Source organism: Thamnophis sirtalis, unplaced genomic scaffold (assembly GCF_051295495.1).
Source record: "Thamnophis sirtalis isolate CommonGarterSnake01/CBP01778 unplaced genomic scaffold, rThaSir2_p1.2 scaffold_2, whole genome shotgun sequence".
NCBI lineage: Eukaryota > Metazoa > Chordata > Lepidosauria > Squamata > Natricidae > Thamnophis > Thamnophis sirtalis.
Genome location: NW_028261382.1, coordinates 122,689,532 through 122,701,352, shown reverse-complemented (window position 1 = coordinate 122,701,352; position 11,821 = coordinate 122,689,532). Strand labels below are relative to the sequence as shown.

At 41.8% G+C, this 11,821-nt stretch overlaps 1 protein-coding gene across 1 annotated transcript; it reads right to left on the bottom strand.

The window, feature by feature from the left end:
- Nucleotides 1-435: 435 nt before the first annotated feature.
- On the bottom strand, nt 436-7,008 carry KLF10 (KLF transcription factor 10). Its single transcript, XM_014073260.2, has 4 exons — nt 6,817-7,008; nt 3,326-3,562; nt 2,287-3,205; nt 436-1,782 (listed from the first exon to the last, which is right to left on the bottom strand). Exons 1-4 carry the CDS (start codon nt 6,853-6,855, stop codon nt 1,523-1,525), a joined length of 1,455 nt encoding a protein of 484 aa, XP_013928735.1. The 5' UTR covers nt 6,856-7,008; the 3' UTR covers nt 436-1,522.
- Nucleotides 7,009-11,821: the final 4,813 nt, after the last annotated feature.

The following is an 11,821-nucleotide window of genomic DNA, read 5'->3' as shown; positions in this document are numbered from 1 at the left end:
AAAATTAAATCTGTCACTACCTCCATTTCTTCCCCCTCTGCCAGGAATTGAGAGGGCCAGATGCCATGATCTTAGTTTTCTTAACATTGAGTTTCAAATCAACTTTTGCACTCTCCTTCTTCACCCTCATCAAGAGATTGATGAGGGTGAAGGAGAGTGCAAAAGTTGATTAGCTCCTCTTCACTGTCTGCCATTAAAGGTAACCATGAGTGGCTTATTATTACATTTAAATCCCATTATTCTAAATGCTCAAGGCTCAAAGGAGAATTTAGAGGTCATTGTTAGAAGCAATCAGGCAAAAATTCATTGTATACAACATCCTAGTAATTTACAAAAGATCACTAAGTTCAGAACACTTCAAATAATGTGTCACATTGAATTTTAATGTCATTTTTTAAAGAAATAAAATATAAAAAATTGAGAGAACACATGGTATATTAAAGAAAATTACATTTATTGTAAACAAGTATAAAGTACATAAGAAATCTTGTGCAAAATCTTAAGTAGTCACAAAATAGATATTATAATACTCTCTATAATTTTATATTTATTCAATATAGTAAGAGAATTGAAAAAATGATGGCAAAATCACTGTATACACACCTAGGATTGATGACTTGACTTTCTTTGCTTCATAAGCAATCCATCATTTTCCAAGTTTATGTCATTTTAAATTATCTATAACATATAAAGGTCTATTTCTATTGTAATCTATTTTAGAGAAATTTCAGGAAGTAACATAGCACACTGCTTTTGTTCTTCCTGGAGAATAAAGCTTTTGTAACTCTTAAATTATCCTTTAAACAAAGTGCACTGTATCAAGGTTTCAATGATATAGAAATTTAAATGTATAAAAGAAACACATAACTTAAACACACAAGTAACAAAAGATGCTGAAGTACAGCTAATAGTACTAACTGTGATGCTTTCAAAGTAGTAAAATTTTGTCTTTAGAATAATCCAGCCGTATGACACCACTTTCTCAATGATATACTTAAGTTATACAGAATTGCTAAATTAGTTATACTTTATATACCAGGAAATGAAGATACATATGCTTAATCTCAGGAAGTTTGATAACCACATTCCCATCATTATTCACAACTGAGAAAACAACAAGTATTTCTACTTAAAATTTTCAGCATTCTAGTATTACTGGAATTTATCCCTGATTCTGTACCATAAACTGGGAGTCTGCATTTTGTTTGCAACAGCGCTGAAAACATTCCCACATCCTAATGTCTGCATCTCCCTCTAGTTTATACTCAGCTACAGAAGACACAGGAATAGCTCTTTCATCAACTGGCATTGACATTTCCATGCCTCCTTTCTCCCAAAATGCCTACTACCCTATATATCACAGCCAAGTTATACAGGTAGCCATTGCCTGTTTCAATGCAATGCCAATCTGATAAGTGTAGAACCACAGACTTATTCTGCAATGTTTTTTCACATTACCATTGGTACCAGTTGTACACTGGGGGAAAAAAAGAACTAATCAGCCTCTTTAGACAAAGTTACTTCATTGATCAGCCACAGACGTATGCGGCGTAACAATATCATTTAGCTTGCTCACTTCCATCTGCCAGTTTGGTAATTTTTTGGCTGACAAATGGCGACGTGCATGTTTTGTTAAATGGTCACTCCTCATGAATCGCCGACTGCACATTGGGCAGGCAAATTTTTTCTCTCCTGTATGTGTTCTGCGATGGCGAGATAGTTCGTCAGAGCGGGCAAATCTCCTCTCGCAGCCTTTCCAACTGCAGCTAAATGGCTTTTCTCCTAAAATACAAAATGAGGAATTAATGGCACATGTTTTTTATTAGCAGGGTACAAACCTTTATTAATACCAGAGAATATTTTTTTCTGTATCCATTTATAAGCAAATATATTTTTTAAAAGTAATAATGGCATCATAACCCAAGGAAAATCTTATATGGTATCTACTATATTCTTCAGTTCCATATAATCAGAATACAAATTATAATTGTCTCCAAGTTACACCTTGCATATATTCTTTATGTTAAATGATACTTTAGTACAATCTGTGAAGATTGACATTAGCTGTTTTATTCTGAGCAGAAGGAATCTAACTTTCAAATTATAAATCTGACATGCTCCTTGTCTTCAAGTGAACTTTTATTTGATACCATGGTTTCTCAAAAAACATATAGACCAAAACCTTTGGAAAGAGTTGCATAGGTGAATAACAGCAATTCTCCCCATCATGTTAATGTCAAGAAATTCATGTAGAATTTTTTCACACTAGACAATTCCACAACTTACCTGTATGTGTTCTAACATGTGCCTTTAAATGGGAGCTTTTGAAATATGTTTTTCCACAACCCACGTAGTTACAAACATGGCTTCTTGTTCTGAGAGAGTCAACAGATGGAGTGATCTTTGTGGCAGGAGGTGCCAAGCCTGGAGCAGGAGCAATAGGAGACAGTCTGGTGCTGTGAGGACTAGTCACCGGAGCCTTGGCATTCTGCACAACAGTTTGTGGCACTACAAACATAACTGCTGCTTTGGGAACTTGAGTTCCCATGAGGACCATTGGATGACAAAGGTTTGATGGCAATTGACCACAAGGAGTGTTCGATACTATTGCTGTCATAACAGAGTTGTTTGCAGACAATGGAACCATCTGGCAAACCAACGGCAGAGAAGAGACTCCTCCTACATGCACAGAAGATGGAGGGGCCACCTGTGAAGCCCAAGGGACAGATGGAGAAGTATCAAGTACAGTCTGTGGGAAAGGCACTGGGCTGATGGTCTGTAGTGGACTTTTGGATTCTTTTATGGTTGACAGTTTATCTTCAGAAAATTCAGTATTCAGCAATATGCTTTTACAAGATAAATTTTGTTTTTCTTCTGTACTGTCTTCTGAATGGGATTTTGTACTGCCATTTTGGTTCGCTTCCCCCATGTTATCATCATACTTCCTAACATAGTCTGTTCTGGCTGGACAGGTTACGCTACTGCAAAGCTGAGCATCTGCTGTATGGCGAATGACGCTGGTTGCCTGAGCTCTCAATATTCTTGGCACTGGAGCATTCTGGGCCTCTTTAGGAGATGCTGTAAAGACTTGATCAGAAAGGTCTGGATATGGCTTGTTCTGTACACAAGGTGGCGCTGATGTTGCTGGATGGGCTGCCTGAGACATTTCAAGGTCAGCAGAAGGGCTGTAAGGTGGAGTTAAACACTGAACAAAGAAAAGAAAAGTGAGCTATTTATGAGGACTTGAATTTCTGCAGATTTTAGTTTTATCTTAGAGATGCTTATCTTAGAATAAGTGAATAATTTATAACAGAATAAAACTTACAAAAGCTGGTATTGTGCGAAAATCAGCAGGAGGTAGCAAGTTGTCTTCAAACTCCTCAGATGTATCTGAAGCTGGTGTCATTGGCCTCCGCTCAGCATACTTTTTGAAATCTGATTTCCAACTGCAGCTCATAGACATGAGAGCTTCCACAGCTTCAAAAGCACTCTTTTCATTGGTATAGTTCCAGTAACACTTCCTGAGGCATTGCTTTTTAGCAATCATCTCCATTCCTTCTTCCTAAAAAAAAAAGGGGGGGGGTGTTGATCACTTTTAAGTAACACAAAGGTGTTGATCAGCTAAACTGATTAAAAATGCAAAATCTGCCAAAAAGTCACAAAAATGAATTATATAAAGAACAACAGTAAGTTCCAGTACAAAATTACTTTTTTCTATTCTTGAGATAAGATTTTAGGATGTATAAACATAGTAAGCACAATATTACAATTATCAATCTATTTTCTTTAAAATCAACACTATCAGGAAGTCAAATAAACCCCTTTGATTGCAAAATATTTAGAAGCTTAGTTAGCTAAGCTGTTAAATTAAAGTAGGCCACTGGACCAAAAATCCTATGCTTAAACCTTTCACAAGGGATTGAAGACTTGGTTGTACCCTTGGGCCTGAATGCTAAGTGAACCACACTGGCTGACTTGTTTGACCATGGATTATAGTTTTGTTACTAAATATGAATGTTTTCAGATCTTGGGTATTTGTAACATTTTCAGTTACTTTAACAAATTGCATTCAGTTGTGATTTGGTCTTATTCCTTGTATGCTACCTAGAGGCAGTACTGTCAGATGAGCAGCCACAACAATTGCTTAAATAAATGCAACATCATAACAACGTTCAATTTTTTTTTGCCACCCTACATTTAGTATTCTAAATGTTTGTAGTCCCACACTGTAATTCTACCACTGTTTATGCTGTAGGTTATCTTTCGATTGTTGGTTATTCAACTCCATGTTTTTCTACATGCAAAAGTAACCGTGTTTTGTATTTGTTTCGTCTTAAAGCAGTGCATCCCAACATTGGCAATTCTGAGAATTGAAGTCCACACATTTCCTAAAGTGATGTTGTTTGTATAAAACCTGTTGGAAATTAGCACTTTCCTAGAATAATGAAATATCCTAGAAAATATTGAAGAGCCAAAATATTATATTCCCTGGATAAGAAATGGAGAAACCTGTTTGTAGGCAGGAAACAGACTCACTCTTAAAAGCCCCCACTTTTCTTAATGGGCCATTAGGGGCCCTGAGCTAGTTTACTCTGGATAACAAAGATAGGATTAGTTTTCTACAGAAACTCACCACATGGCATCTGGGAACTCAACTAGACTCAAAACACAACCTAGAGATGCCCCTGTATGGCCCCATGGGAGTCTGACAACCAATCAGAATACATTTCTTACACAGCAACAGGAAACAGAGGTGGGGCCCGAACAGAGTGTATAAAGCCAGGAACTTTCAGCCTCTCCCTCTCTTTTCTTCTTCACCCAACATCTGGAAGCATGTGATCACCTTTTTCCCCAAGACCTCAAGCCATGTGGTCCTGTCCACCATTAAACCAGCTTCCCTAGCAGCCTCCCTATTTCCAGTGTCTTTTTGGACATGAACCCAGAAGGACATTTCTTCCAACAAACAATTAAGCAGACTAAGCATATGCTCAGGGCACCAGGCCCAAAGGGGGCACCATAAAGTTGAGAAAGGAAAAAAAAAAACAATGAAGATTTGTACTGTATGTATAAAGGGGGGGGGGGGGCACCAGGATTTGTCAGTGTTTAGAGCACCAGTGAGCCTTAATTCGCCACCGTGTTTCCCCGAGACTGAGAAGCTCTGAAGCCTGGCTTCTGCAGAATCACAGCAGCTACGCGGGCGGGGGGGGGGCCGGAAAGACTTGTTTTCAAATTAGAAATTCCGGAGAGGGAACCGGGTTGCCAGCAGAGGCCGCTGAGCCAGTCAGGCTTCGAGGGGGGAAAATCGAGGCCAGGGAGTTCCTCGCTCTGGCAGCCGGATCTTGGAAGCGAGCCACGTTCACCTCAGAGCGCCTCAGACGTGACTCACCCCGCCCGCTGAACAGCTCGCCTCCCCCTCCTTCCAGGGCGGCCCCCACATCCCCCCCATTGGCTCCTCGGGGCAGGAGGCACGAGCTGCGATTGGTGGTCCCCGGCCGAAAAAAAATGGGCGGAGACATGTGAACAAAGCGTGATCGGGGGCTGCTCCTCAGCGTCGGGGAACGTGAACTGGGCTTTGCCGCGCGAGGACCTTTCACCCAGTTTCTCTGCGGCCTCCTCTTCCCTCCTCCTCCCCCCGCCCCGCCCCCCTCGCCGTCCGCAAGTCGCTCCCACGCCCAGAGGCAAAGCCGGGTGGGCGGGTTGGCAGGGCGCGGCGCGACGGGCAGACCTTGGCCTCAGCGGCCCCGCCGCCCACCTTCTTCCCGCAGGGTCGCCTCATGAAGGCGCGAAAAGGCGATGGACGGTTGAAGATGCCCACTCTCACAGCGCGAGAGCAGGACCCCCCAGGGCTGCGGGGGGGCGCTCTGGGGGCGAGCATTCCCGCCAAAGCCGGTCACAAGAAGAGGCGGAAATGCGAGGGAGTTTCCCTCCCCCCATCACTCCCCCGCTGGCCGCCTCAGCGACCCCCACCTTCCCTGAGGCGTCTCTCGGCCGTCCAAGAGTGGCGCTTCCTGACCCGTTTCGACCTCTCCGTCTAAAGCCAGAGCCGCCCCCGGCTTCCCCTCTTGCTTTCCGGTTTCCCGCTTGGATTTCGCGGCCCTTTTTGCCGAGGTTATTTTCAGCGACTGTTTGCCATGCCGTGGCTGCCCGCCTTCGCTTTCCGGAGCAGACCCCTTCCAGCTACCATCACGTCCCGCCGCCCCCTCCCCTGCCCCGCAACTGCTTAAATTTAGCTAACCTCTCAGCCGAGCGACTTCCCCTTCTCCCCGTCCCTCGAGTGTCCCGCCCCGTCGAACCCCAACTGCCCTCCAGCGCAAGACACCGAATTCCCTCACGTCCTCCAAGCGCTCTCCATTGACCCCTTGGAGGCTTCCCTCTGTCCAACTGTCCCTCCACCCTTGGGGGCTCCATTCACCCCCTGGAGGCTCCCAATTCCCAGCGAAGTTTGCTTGGGATCACTTTACCAATTCCAGGTTACCTAGCAACGTTTGTGCGCCTTTCCATCCCCCCCCCCAATTTTCCTCAAAAACAGATGACTTTAATAGTCGCGCATTCAATCCTGGAGCCCCAACCCTGCAGACTCCCCACCGTGGGTCGGGCATGCTCCCCCCACTCCCCCGAAAGCCCCTTTTTCCTTCTACACGCTTTGCACGGAAGCATATCTATATATATACCCTCTTTCTGAACTGCTTTCCCGAACAGATCAGCCTTTCGTATCTCTTTCCGCACCCAAGAGAAGATTTTCCCATCAGGGCTTATTTATCCTGCCTCGATAAGCGATATCCCACCCACCCCCGAGCAGCCCAGATCTGTACTTACTCCAGTGTGCTGGAAAGCAGGCTCTCCAAAATTTAACATGACTGGTGGCAAATCCTTCAGCGTTAGGCGGCGGACTGATGCTAAAAGAGCGGGCTGCAGTTGTTGACAAGCACCGTCCCCCTCCCCGCCTCAGGCGATCTCTGCTTGGCGCTGCCTTTATTTTTCTCTTTTTGTTCGCGGGCAGCTCCCCATTCAGGTAGTGTCTCCCCAGCTTTAGCGTAGACGGAGGCGGGCGCGGGTCCGGCCAATCGCCTTCAAAGGTGTGTGAAGCTCGGGCCAATCGGCGAGCGGGGGGTCACGCGTGATCAGCGGCTGCCCGGCAGCGTGAAGAGGGAGTCATTCCTGCGTGTGCAGAAACCGGCAGCGTGTCCCAGCGCGGCTCTTGGGTAAGTCCCTCTTGTTGGCTGAGTCAGTGTCACGTCCCTTCCCACCCCTTCTCTTCCTTCTCCGGGTTCCTGTGGGAGAAGCGAGGTGGGCAGGGAAGGTCGTTTGCTTCATAACGAAAGAGCCATGCTGGCTCTCTTCCGGAAAGCACCTACGTAAAGACCACCATGCTGTCGGGGGCAGGGGATAATCTTTATGGAGTACAGTTTTAACACGCTTTGAAGGTGGTCAGTGTCTTGTGCCACCTTAAAAGTACCGCACACTGTACCTTAAATACAGTAAGTTTTCACTGGCCAAAATAAATTACTTTTGTGCGAAAGATTTTTCTAGAAGTCCCAGCTACTAGTGGCTTTTTTTTAAAAAAAGGAAGGGTGTGTTGTTTGCTTAAAACATGGATATGAAATTGGTAATTCTGTGCAGTGACGATGGGTTGGGAGAAATGGATAGAAGGTGTGCCAAAGAGCCATCACTAAACAGCACAAACAAAGAATCTTTAAGACTACCCACATACCCACATAGACAGGCAAGTCACCAGAATATAAGCTGGCAGTAAACGGCACTCTTTACTAGCACTGATGATGTTACCTAGTTAGGGTAATGAAACATCTGCAAAACAAGCAAGCTCACAGAACAAGGACCACTCATTTCAATCCTGAGCTACAAATATTCTCCTTTATTGGCATTTTCCTTTTCTGTGTCTAGAATACCCTTTATTGCAGAGAAAGAGACTAAGTGTAGATGGAGGACTGGTTGGGTGAAAATAAATGTTACTGTGAAAGACAATTTGGTAAGGTGCAGAAAAGGCCATTGCAGGGCTTTCCATAATGCAATTGTAAAAATATAATATAGCAACAGAGCATACGGTTAGCTTTATTTATTGATTTGTATTTACATCCCATCTTTTTTCCAGGCACTAAAGGCAGTGAATGTAATACCTAGCTTTACTTTATGTCATTGCCTCATTCCTATCTGCCTGTTTCTCTTGTGTGGAATCCATTAGAAATAACTCCTGACTATGTTGAATACTTTGGATTATATTATTTAACTATATGGCTTATTTTTTAGTATTCATTTTGATAGAGCCCAGTAGGTTTCTCATTTGATCATAACAATTTTGCCTCTTTTCTGACATTGCACAAAATCAAACCGCATGGATCTGCATTACTCTTTGCTTTTATGTATTCTCTGCTCCTGGTTTCTGAACTGCAGGCCCACTCCCTCTGCCTAATAATCTTCCTATACCACTGCTAACACTTTGCAGGACAGTCAAAAGAGCATAATTGGGGTGGAGATACCCTAGAGGAGAGTTGCAGTATCCCTTCACTTGTGAATGCAAGCAGGCTGCCAAGCACACACATTTTTATCATCTGACAGTGGAAACGCTGCAACAACTGTAATTTTAAGTACAGGTTATAAGTCACTTCATTCAACACTGTTGTAATTTTCAATGATCATTGAATAAATACTCATAGGTCAAAGACTATCTGTAAAGTGTTTTATTTATTTGTATAGTTGCGCATCTTACATGAAATTGACTTTGGGCAGCATTTAAAAAAGTGTTCTTTTTTTGGACATTAGTGTGGTATTATGGCTGTTCTGTCCGAAAGACAGTCTTGGATTTCAAAATAGAAACTATTGATTCTACATTTTCATTCGGTGCTTTAAGTAATCACTGTTTTATGCTAGTATATTTTAAAATAAAAGATTTCAAAAGCATTCATTCACAATTTCTTGAATACTTCAAGAAGATGTCAAACAATCAGTTCCTACAATTTCTAAGGGAAATTAAGCCTTTGATTTTAGTTGTATTTTGCATAAAAGAGCATTTGAAAATAATCTGTTCATATTCTGCATGGCAGCTATTTCTTTGTTATATTTGATTAATGTGAGAAAATTAAGATTTAATTGGGGATGGTTCTTGATTTAAAGCAAAGGTAATTCAAATCAGTGGAATTAAAATTTTTTTAATTACATGCTCCATAAAACTATTGACTAGCAAACTACATCTTAACCAGGCTTGGTCTATGAAATTCAGATATCATATGTATCCCTAAAATTGGATTAATTAAAATGGAGTGTAAATGTAATAAAGTGTGTGTGCGTGTGCATGCACACACACACACACACACTTCAATTCGTAAACATCAATCCCTATATATAAAGATGGTGGTTGCATAGAAAGTATACAAAAAAGAAACTCCAATGCAGTCACTTGTACATACTTCTCTACTAAAGCTGTGTACACTCTCACTCTTTTCTATACCAATCACATGGTAATTATTTTGGACTTACAGTGATGGTATCTTAACTGTTGGAGTACAATGAGTTTGAAGTTAAATATCTATAATGCGCAGATTCTTACATTGTGTGATTGCTAAAATAATAATGTATATGGAAGATCTTTCAAAAAGTAAGAATAAATGAGACAACTGTGATTGCTGTATTTTTTAAATTGATCTTTAAACCCAGAGGTTTAGGCAGCTCCCTCAAGTCTCTTAGGCCTTTGCCTCCTGCTTTGCCTATTCAAGTTTAACCAGCTTTAAAAAACATTGTACTTTTCCTAAGTTCCTAAATTCGTCAAGTTCCCTGGGATGGTGTAACCCATAGTTTGAGAACCTTTTTTTCATTATGGGAAAGGCATGTTTTCTTGCCCCCATCCACCAGGAAATTTTAAGCATCGTCAACCCAAAAGTAATCGGCAAAGTTAGAAAAGAATCATTGCTTCCAGAAATTGTTATACAAATCAAAACAATATCCCTTCTTGTTCTGTTGCAGTCTATTCCATACTTTCCATTCTACTAATTTCCACAGCATTGGGTTTGATCTGTTTTTATGTGAATGCAGGAAGCTGAATTAATTCAATTGTTTAAGTCAGTGGTAGTCAACCTGGTCACTACCACCCACTAGTGGGCGTTCCAGCTTTCATGGTGGGCGGTAGGGGTTTTGTCCCATACTGAAGCACTTTCCTTTTTTTAAAAAAAATTAATTGACTTTTTTAAAAAAATTCATAGCATTATTTAAAAACATTTTCATTAAATTTTCATAAAATCACCATTACTATGGAATCGGTGGGCAGTTAGAAAATTTTACTACTAACAGAGATACAAAAGTGGGCGGTAGGTATAAAAAGGTTGACTGCCCCTGATTTAAGTTAACAAACTAGCTGTGGATCTAAGAATGTTATTGATTATTGTCTACTAAGGTTTCGTTTTATTTTAGTGAAGATAAGTATTATAAAATGAAAAACAAACACATTTTTTAAAAAAGACTGGAAAATTCATACCACCAAAGTTTAGTTCAAAGTAATATATTTCAGGGAATAAACAAGCTTATACTGGGAATACTAAATTTAGATATGGATGATACTGTTTTACATCGTATCTTGGCCTAGAACTTGGCAAACCTATGGCACAAGTGGCATGCAGTGCCCTCTCTGGTCACGTGTGCTATTGCTTCAATTCATCTCCACCACATATGTGCGTGCGTCTCCCGCCAGCCACCTGATCATCAGGTCTCAGCTGCGTATGCGTGGGGATGAGGTGCATGTGTGGGGCGTGTGCACATGCACCGGGTAGTGTGGGGCACATATGGAGGGGATGTGCATGCATGCGCCAGAGGTGTGTACGTCTGCGCGGGGGCGGGGCATGTGCAGGGGGCACACATATGGGGGAAGGGGTGTGTGCGAGGAGCCTGCGTGCACATGCATGGGGGGTGCATGTGTTTGGGGCGTGTACGCATTGCATTTTGGGGTTTCGGGTGGGGGGGAGTTTTGGGTACTCAGTCGGAAATCACTGAGCCTAGGATTTATTTTGTGGCCTCCTGTTAGTCCCTCAGTTAGAGCCTGATTTGTGCAAGGCCACTCTGTTCTAATGTAAGAAATTTAACCTGTTTTCCCCACACTTCATTACGCCTTTGTTTGTAGTGACTGTTCTTTCTCTGCAATCTGATTCTGTACTCTGTAGCCACCTCTCAAAAGGTCATTGAATGGGCTTAATTCTTATTGTAGCTCAAAGTTATTTAAAATAATATATGTTTGGAACATTCTTTCATGAAAGCTACAGGTTCACAACATAATTTTCATTTTATATCACCATGGAATTGTTAATATATCCAAAGATCAAAAAGCTGTTAGGTCTACCTGTTGGATATGTCAACCTTTTTTTTAAAAAAGTTAAGCATTTACGGGGAAGGGGTTCCCAAGATTTGCATAAGAATGTAAAAGTAAATCCTAATTGTGGCTTCCCCCAACCCATATACACAAATACATCTATGCACTGGCAATAATTTTGTCCAGTAAAAAATATTTACATTTAAGTCACAGCAGGGATATAGCTAAAACAAGCAATTTTCATGTTAAATAGGAAGAAGTGGGAAGATACTTTCTCATGCCTCGCTAGTATTCTGAGGAATAAATGAAAACAGATGATGGCAATAGGATTTTTTCCCTAGGGATGGTAGGGGTCCATGTTTGGCACTTTATAGATATCTACAACTGTTCTGTTATAGCCAAGCTAAGAATGACATTTTATATTTAACAGACACATTTTAAAAATGCAAAGATAGGGAGTGGACAGAGGAATAGGCTGATGATTTTTTTTAACTTGTTGGATCTGGAAAAGAT